At 38.0% G+C, this 9,855-nt stretch overlaps 2 protein-coding genes across 2 annotated transcripts; both read right to left on the minus strand.

The window, feature by feature from the left end:
- Positions 1 to 208: 208 nt before the first annotated feature.
- Positions 209 to 5,979, minus strand: LOC107639092 (Transducin/WD40 repeat-like superfamily protein). Its single transcript, XM_088484069.1, has 13 exons — positions 5,794 to 5,979; positions 5,515 to 5,663; positions 5,234 to 5,386; positions 5,003 to 5,133; positions 4,471 to 4,704; positions 4,043 to 4,221; positions 3,253 to 3,353; positions 2,414 to 2,569; positions 1,853 to 1,908; positions 1,686 to 1,743; positions 1,269 to 1,389; positions 1,081 to 1,191; positions 209 to 578 (listed from the first exon to the last, which is right to left on the minus strand). The coding sequence occupies exons 1-13, from the start codon at positions 5,816 to 5,818 to the stop codon at positions 469 to 471; spliced, it is 1,584 nt and encodes a 527-aa protein (XP_088340195.1). The 5' UTR covers positions 5,819 to 5,979; the 3' UTR covers positions 209 to 468.
- Positions 5,980 to 8,064: 2,085 nt separating this feature from the next.
- LOC148566873 (uncharacterized) lies at positions 8,065 to 8,664 on the minus strand. Its single transcript, XM_088484469.1, has one exon. It carries the CDS (start codon positions 8,662 to 8,664, stop codon positions 8,065 to 8,067), a length of 600 nt encoding a protein of 199 aa, XP_088340595.1.
- Positions 8,665 to 9,855: the final 1,191 nt, after the last annotated feature.

Genomic DNA, 9,855 nt, shown 5'->3' on the forward strand with positions numbered 1-9,855 from the left:
TTTCAATGAATTCTACATTTTATGTTTATTTGCTCATGTGAATAATTGCCATAGGACAATTCTCACAAGGTCAAATTAAAAATGTACACAACTAAATTCACCTAATATTATCAAGTTTTTCTAAAGCAAAAATGTTAATAAAATGAGAAAATAAAATCTTAAATGCCAAATAAATATAGCAAAATTCATCCACAATAAAAATCATAAATTCAATAATAACTAAACATCTACTTTCTTCATACCATTGACCAAACACTGAAATCATAATCCAGATAAATCAAGAAATCAAATCTTAAAATAAAAGCCTATCCCTAAGATATATCTAGTTATCTACAACCCTGGTAGTTCAGAAATCAGAAGGACCTAATTTACATTTGCATAGGGCTTTCATTTAAGCATATTACATAAACTATCATATCAAAATTTGGTGTATATATATATCATAATACTAGTAGCAGTGTAGGAGCTTCACACACATAACCAGCGCATATAAAATAGTCCTTCATCATGTGATCCAAGCCATGCACCCATACAAGATTCATGCTTGTGTTGGTTCTTTTCATCCTCATCTTTAAACCCTATACACTCAAATAATATAGTTCAAGATTAGCAACCTCTAAAACTATGCTCTCAAAAGTTCCGAGTCGCAAGAAGATTGAAATTACAACCTCATCTAAAGATCGCACATGGTATAAATTGACCCTAAATTATAAAACACAACTCTGAATTTATTTATGTTACTAAAGTTAAAAAAGGGCAGCCCGGTGCACAAGCATCCCACGTTAACACAGGTTCCGAGAAGGGATGCACCCAAAGAGTGTGATGTACGCAGCCTAGCCTGTTTCCACGGCTTGAACCTGTGATCTTTAAGGTCACATGGAGACAACTCAACTGTTGCTCCAAGGCTCCCCCTCTATGTTAAAAGTTAATAGCATCTAAATTCAGGGATAAAATTGTGTTTTCTAATTTACGTGAGCAAAAGTTCTTTTAAGTAGATGAAATTGTAGTTTCTTTTTCTCACAAATAGGAGAATTTATTAAATTGAAAGGAGAAAGGCCAAAATCATATTGGGGTCACTACCTTTACATGATTGATAGCAAACACTGGAGAGAACTGAATCACAGAATTTCTCCTCAAAAAGAAGTTTGCCAGTTTTGATACTCCATGACCGTAGGTTGCGATCCTCTCCACCTGAGTGAGACAACTAAATCAGAATTTTTCGAAACTCAAGGATAAGAATCAGATAGCATATTTGAAATGACACCCACCTGACATAACAAATCTCTCAGCTGGGTCAACACCAAGTTGTATACGCGAATGGGAATTCACATGCCCTTCATAAGATTGAACAGAACCTCTCTGAAGCAGGCGAAGATCATAGAGCCTCATCTATAATCAAAACGAAAAGATCGCATAAGAAATAATTTCTCTCATGAAGTTGGCACATTGAAATGATTGCTACAAAGGCCATTTACGTAACATTTTCTTTCCTAGTTAGCGAGTTGTAGTAACATAAAAGAAGTTCCACCACGAAAAGTGACAGATAAACTAAAGTGGGCCTACTTCTGAAGTTTAAATTCAAGCAAATTTCTTTAATTAATATAAATGTCTAGGCATTCTGAACCATGATGAGCAGAGTTAAATGATAAATATTAGCTAGTGGTCTTCCTAAAGAATCAACTAACCGTTCCGTCCATGGAGCTTGCCAAGAAGTACTGATCATCATACTGAAGTGATACCAAACTATTGTCGAACCCGCGAAAAAAGATAAGAAATAGTTAGTCGAAATCAATTAATTTCCAGTTAAGAAACAAGTCGAATAGCAATTGGCAGGGGATAAAGACTGACTAACCTGGATATAGATGAAGGCATTCTAATGGTAAGAGAAGGGTCTATATCTCCACTGAGCTACAATCACCACATAGAAGATCTTAGAATACAACCATAGTACAACAAATAAGAAGTTCCATCACATAAGAAATTTCAACAGACTTAAATGCACAAAATGCAGATGAAACTACTAGACGATTTTAAACAATAAATAATTAAGAAATATGAATTATTAGGAGTTTTAAACCCTAAACCTTGGTAAAAGTTGAACATTCATTTGTTTTCTTTTTCTTTCTCAAATGGAGTCTCAAAAATCTTATTATTAGGAGTTCCAAACCCGAATTAAAGACCATGTTTATGATGATATAGATAATTCAGCTTCACCTAATCTTCTAGTCGTTGTTATGCCAAACCTACAAGCTTCGTACTTTGCAGATTTATACACATTGATTTATATATTTTGTATCTGCTAACCAATCTTACTATAAAATATTCAGATTGTTTATTGAAAGTTGATCCTTTCCTTAAATCTTTATTTTTTTTTATATTTTTATTTAAAAAATAAAAAAGCAAAAAAAACCACCTTGAACCATTCTTTACTAGAATTTCGAACTTTCTTATTTGGTGATGCATAAGGTATCCTATGTTCAATAAGTGTTCGCGAAACTCTCTCCCTTTTCTCACGGAAATCTACACCGACAATTGCTCCATTTCTGAGTCCACATAAAACCAGATTTCCCTGCAACCAAAAAAAAAAAAAAAAAAGGATTCACACATCACAATCATGGATAGACAGATATGACATGATCTGAAAACACACTAAAAACATAAAATAGAACAAACTAACAAAACATCTTTCAATTTGGGAGAGAGAAAATTTACTTAAGAGAAGAAAGAAGTAAACAATGGGGTAAAAAAAATCTCTAACATAAGGTAATTAAATGATATCATCACTGCCTAAACGAAAACATCAAGTACATCAGAAGAAGTCTGGAAAGCCTCTAATAAAAACCATGGGTTCTTAACCAAAAAGAATCCATGAGAAGATCACATCATTTGGGATAAATATCAAGAGAAACAGAAACGTTGGCTTTGACAGAATACACTAAATCGTCAAATTTTTCTCCCCTAAATTTGGATATAGCAAACTCTTGCTACATTTTTCACTCAAAAAGGAAAAAGCGTCTGGACCTTGTTAATTAGGGGAGTCAGTAGACTATATATAAAGAGAGGAAGGTATTAATATGGAGTCCTGGCATCTATTGTAAGTAATGGAGAGTTGAGGAGCTCTGGCTATTGCAGTCAATCCTATATCAATAAACAGATTCGTTTATTAAAAAATCTCTTTAATAAAAGAATTTCATTAAGATGGAGAGAATAATAATAATACAAGATAAAGGATGAATAAATACAGAAACTTACTGAATTAACAATCTGCTGTGCAAAGATATCACTTTTACATCGTAAAAACCATGATCTCCTCCCAGTTGCCAAATCCACCAATGCAGCTCCCATGTTGGTACCTAAAAGGGATAAAGAAAAGCACAAATGAATACTTCACAGAAAATTAGATATACTACATGCTCAGATGTTTCTCGTGGGAAAAGGGTGTATATATAAATATATATCACAAACACAATTGCCCATCTTCATGAACTACCAAGACATTTAGTATTTAATCCTTTCCTATGGCCCATTTTTCACATTATCGTATCTTAATTGATATAAATAGAAGCAAAAGGTTTAGAAGGCACAGGTAAAACAGATCGTTCACAATCATATTGATGTGGGCTAAGTAAATCATTCCATTTAGCTGGACTGCAGGAGTGTACAAGTTAAAAGTGAATAACGGATTCTTGGACTATGAATAGCATCAGTATTTAATTCCAAATTATAATGATTGTGCATTTCGCTGGGGAAAAAATGTTTTTCAATCCAGCATGCATATAAAATTGCTAATTAAAAATATGGTCATAAGTCATGGCCTAAAACTATTCATCCGATATGCCCTATATAATAACAAACATGAGACATTACATATTTTGCATGTCCAAAAGGTTGTTAAATACGGATTCCATAAAAGATGTAACTTGGCCATATCTGAATGAATATATTTCAGAATTCACATAACAATATGCATCTCATCATGTGTGTGACTTAGAGAGAAAAAGAGGGTAGCTAGGATGATAGAGATAAGCAATGTATAACTTACCAATTATAGCCCGATGTCTACTATAATCATATTCTGCTGTCCAAATGGTACACTTGAAAGAAGCAACTTCATCCAGTCTGCTCCATGTGTTCAGTATACCTGACCCAAGATCTAATGATTCCACAAGGCCAAGAGAATAAATTGACCCACCAGATGTCTCTGAACCCAAAGTTGTAAACCTATTCACCATGTTAAGATCTTCCACCTTAAGATTAATTTCAATGAGAGAACTATTTTGTCGTGCACTTGTGCAAAAAGAGAGAAGATAATCTTGATTGTTAAATCTCATATAAAGATTAGAAGTCACTTAATCACATGACGATTTAAAAGTGTTAGGTGAATTTATATTTTAACTGTGTGTGTATACATGTAGAGAACTGAGAAGTATAGATTGAAGAGAAAATTGTACTAAAAAAGCAAAAGGATACAATGCATGTCCAACAATAGGACCGCCATTTGCAGCATGAGAAGAGCACTCTGGGCCTGATCTTATGCAAGATATACCAGATGACATAACCACGGACCCTCCAGTAGGTCTTGAAACTGGACCAGGCACCACATTATTCTCATCAGTTTTCCCTTTAGCATAACTCTTCACACAATCGGGCGTCCACTTAACCTCACCATCAAAATATCCCCCATCCCTTCCAACTTCACAAAGACTGCAAGTACAAAACTTCACAAACAACAACTAGTAAAATAGTAATCAACATTATACATCAAAGTTGAAGTTGATAAGAATGAATCAAGAATCCAAATATTGAGGTAAATTAGAATAATCAATCACTTAGTAAAAAACTTAGTTGTTGCTATTGTTCCTGTATTAACTCACAAACAAAATACTATTTAAAATGTGAAATATCCAAGTGCGGTTCATGGTAAGCACAAATACACAATACAATAGTAAGAGAAAGCAAGTGCAAGTCCAAATATGGAAACATACATATAGATGTAGGTTACCTGAATGAGCCATTGGTGCTGCCTGTCAATATAATATCACTATCACATTCACCCTCAAATGTCTGCACACGGACATGCACCTGTTTCAAAGCACTAATACCAATCTTATCTGTTCCCTTATACTTCCATACCTGCAATTCAAAACACCCCCAAAAAAATTCATTTAAGAAAAATAAAACTTGGTAGTTGAGACTGCTTTTCTTAAACATTTGGAATCACAAAACAAAATACCGAAGGCTGTGATGCTTGTATTTTCCTAAACTCCTCAGTGAAGTTACACTTGTAATTGTGGGAAGCAATGACACGATGACCATCTATCTCCCTAGCCTGAATCAACTTGGAGGTTCTGCTTCTAAGTTTCCTGCAACAACTCCTACTCTTTTCCTAGGTAACCAAAAATTAATCCATCAAGTCTTGATTTTTGACCATGATTACACTACCCAATAGGCCAAAATATTGAAGAATCATTGAACTAACAAAAGGAGTTGCAAATATAATGCTATAATTTATACCTGAGTTGAAGATGTTTGGGATGCTTTGTGAGTAGCATGCTTTGAAGATGAAGAGGAAGAAGAAAAGGAAGAACGAGAAGAGCCTGGTATGGGACCTTTGATGGGGAAATACCTATTCTTCTCAGGGTCATAGTAAAACCCAGGAAGATCTGTCACACAAACACATAATTATTAACTAATTAATTAAGAAATTGCATTAAGCTTAATTTTGATTATTGTTGTGGTTATTATTAGGGGGAAAGAAGAATGGTTATGGAGACATGGAACAAATGAAATCACCTGGTGCTGGTGGCGGCGGTGGCATGATTTTGGTAACGAGGACGACCTAACGGCTAACGATTTAATTGATTGACGCGAAGACCTTGTTGCCCGAGGGGCGGGGGTGAAAACGCCACCGTTTTGATGTGGCGGAATATAACAACTGATCAAGTCTGAAATACTGTGACTCTTCTTTGTTCTTACAAGATGGTAAATAAATTCTCACCATGCACTTTTTTAAATAATATAAAAACCTATGCTGTATGTGGATTTTTTTATTTAAATTAAATAACTATAATATTTACCGATTTAAATGAACGTGCAAGAATTTATCAAAGGATTTTGTTAGGTAGATAATGACTTTTGTAAACAATGTTAACAATAGGCTCTAAAATTGACCCAACAAAATAAAAAATACTCCACCCCTCAAATTATCTCGTAAACCTTAATATTAGGATAACCATCTGTAAACTTAGTAAATTGAACATCCAATCATTGTTAGCTGTGCATGAGTAAATCAAATCAAAAGAAATAATTATCCAATTAAAAATAATGAACATAATCATCTGCATACTTATTAAATTGAACATCCGACATATTTATTGTTCACATTGTTTAGTATTCTCATTGTCTACCTATACTTTTCCTTTACAAAAATATGTCGTTAGTCACATCTCAAATACAGTGGGGTGCTCCTAAAAATGGCCACATCTTGGGTGCACTGACCCCGTTCTGTGAAACGGAGTGTGCGAGGCATATCTCAGATACAATGCATCCGAGATACGGTTGTTTTCTACTTTAGCCCACTGCATCTGAGATACAACCGTGATATGAACATAAGCATATCTCGGATACACTGCATCCGAGATACGCAAATTTTCTGATTCAGGTCAGAAAAGATTCAGGTTATTACCAGACTTGTCCTCTATATGTTTACCCATGTTGGTGTATGCTTTTTTTTCTGAAAATATTATAATGTTGTAGATGAAAAATGGGCCCGTAACATCGAAAGTAACTAGTTATACAGAAATTATGCTTCATTACACATTAAACACATTTAATAACAATCACTACATCAAAGTGACAACATTGGAACAAAAAGGCCTAAACCCTAAACTGCATGCGTCGTCATGGATTCGAGTGGGGTACATTGGGACACCCACGTCTGGTGGGGCCCTCTCCGCGATAGAGCTCACATCTCTTCTCCGCACGCTCAATGGCATCCATCTCATTTCGGATCCGTGTGGATACCGGCCTTCCCGATGCCTTCCTCTTCATGGCTGAGTTGGGCTTCAGGCGTGCACCGTACCATGGAGGCCACATCTTTTCGTCTGGTATCGGCGTAAACTCCCTTTTATATACCTTGAATACAGAGGCCATCGTGTACACGGGGTCTACGAAATGACCCCACTCAATACTCACAGCTGCACATGCCGCCAGGGCATGTCGACATGGGTAATGCAATGACTGGAACAGACCGCAATCGCATGTACGCTCGGTCAGACAAACCTGATATGAAGTCTGTGACCAACAATCCACCGGCTCCATCTCTTCCACGCTAAAAATGGATGCCCTACGATCACAATGGGTGACTCGCAACATCGGCAGGCTCTCTCTGTTCTTATCTATAGCTGCCAACAATCGCTGCGAGTAGATCTGTCCACCCTGTAACCGAGCATGTTCTTTGCGTCCTCTGCGCACAAACAACTGTTGCAACCTCTCATACGTTATCCGAACAATCACTGCCACTGGAAGATTCCTCGTTCCCTTCAGCACGGCATTTATACACTGGAATCGAAGTTTGAAGACATGTGCCGGATGCAATAAGCATGATATGCTGACGGAGGAAATGTCCAGAAAACCTTATCAAACTGACTCCACTCTCCGTCAACCATATTCCCGTTGTAATAAGGGACAACAATGCATTCGTGGATCGTACCTGGGAGGTACTTCTGCAAAGCTTGTAAGAGCGCCAGAATCCTATTGTATGACTCTTCCCAGTCGCCATAGATCTTGGCAATCGCCTTTTGCGTTGCCATCCACACCTTCCGATACGAGGGCTTAAAATGATAACTCTGATGGACAGCACTTTGCAACACTAGGATAGACACCAACAGATCAATCTTTATCATAGGTAACATGACCTTGCAAATCAATCCACTATCCAGTTGTGCATGATCCTGAGACATGATTGGTGCCAAACAGGTATGTGATCCACCGAACCGATGTACCTCCCTATGAATTTTGCTCCATTGTCAACAACATGCTAAACAAAAAACTAACGTATAGAGTCTAATGCATCCACAATATAACGTAAAATATAACGTAATTCAAATTCTGTCGTAATGCCACACGAAAACTCCATGGACAACCATTGGTGAATTGCTTGCATCGACAGTGATATTTAAGTCTATCTGACTCCAGCACTCTGTACTCTGTATTCTGTCGAATATTGTAGTTTTTCACCACCATTAGGATTGCTTCTCGATTGCTGAACCTATGCCCAATTCGGAATTCCACGCTACCATTCGTGTTGTAATCATCCCCATCCCCAGCCTTCAAAAGATCGTCTGGCTGCATTGCATCCAAGTTCAACGTCTGATAATGGCTAGGAACATTCGACAGTCGAGGAATGGCCAAAGGGGGAGGTAGCAGAAACCTACTAACAATGCCGCTGGGAGTCTTCGATACAAACTCATCTTCTGACGCTATATCGCTTGACAACCTGGACCCAGCAACATAGGTTGAATCGCCTTCATTGTCGGAATCATCGGCACTATCAGGAAGTTGGGCATAGTGGATCGGTGTCGCCTCGAGTGACACGACTTCAGGAGCCGAAGGAGACGGCCCACCCCTGACAACTACATCACGAACCACAGCATACAACTCCATCACATGTTAGGGCATCAGTTGTGCATGTACGTCGAACACTACCCTCACATGCTGATCTTCATCTATCCAAAATAACTGGTTCGTAAATCCACCGTTCGGAAACGTATACAGAAATCTATATACAACCCTCCCAACCTCCTTTGTTCCTATTCCTCCCATATTGCTCAACATGATCGTCTTTAGCGCATCCAAGGTATCAACCCGGTAAGTGCACAATATCACAGTCTTGTCAGACAAAAAAAAATCATTCCTTCATCACTGTATCTGACTATTCCATTCGGATAAACCACCACAAAAAAGTATTGGTTATTCTCCATCAGAACACAATTGAAAGAAGAGAAAAAAAAAAGAATGGTTTGTAAATTGTGTGAGGAGAAGTATTGGGATGGTCTCTATAAATAGACTTATTCTACAACATATCTTGGATATAGAGGGAGAGAGTGCTCACGAGAGAGGGGAGCCGCCGTCGGGATCGCCGCTGCTGTCAAGTGTCACTGAGGGAGGAAGGAGCACGAGAAGGAGGAGCCGTCGCACTCTGTCACTACCAGCTCCATCGCGAGTTTTTGCCATCTTTGAAAGGGAGTCCGACCGTCCTCATCACTAGAGACTCCTTTGCCGAATTTCTTCCACCGTCACCGCTATCTGAGTTGCTGCCGGTGGAAGAGAACTCGCCAGGAGGGGTTGCCGAAGTTTCTGGCTGCCGGGAACGTAGTTGTAGCCACCGGAACCACCACTGGAGTTACCATTGTTCGGTTCAGTAATTCCTCCTTAGTTACGTAAGCATTTTCATTCTAGAACCTTTGAAATCAGTATTCTGTTATAGCCTATTAGAGATTTTGAGTTGTTGGTGACATGGGGTTGAATTCCAGTTCTTGAATGCTAAGTTTAACGGCTGTTGCATGCGACATCAAGCTGCTGCATTGCCGCTGGAGCTCTTTGCCGCTATTCTGCTCGCTGGAAGTCGTCACCGGAGTTGCCGCTGCTCCGTTCTCCCGCATATTCGTAAGTACAGTAAGTTGTTTCTGATTCTGAACCTCTTTAGTCGCTATTCTGTTATATATTAGAAAGGTTCTTGTGACGGTAATATCTCAGGGTCGAGTTTCTGTTGTGAGTGATACTTTTGTGGCTGTTGCTACTATTGGGTCAGTTCGGAGGCTAATGCTTCATTCTTTTGTTGCGGGTCAAATTGTT

The sequence above is a fragment of the Arachis ipaensis genome, chromosome B4 (assembly GCF_059453495.1).
Source record: "Arachis ipaensis isolate K30076 ecotype BB chromosome B4, ASM5945349v1, whole genome shotgun sequence".
NCBI lineage: Eukaryota > Viridiplantae > Streptophyta > Magnoliopsida > Fabales > Fabaceae > Arachis > Arachis ipaensis.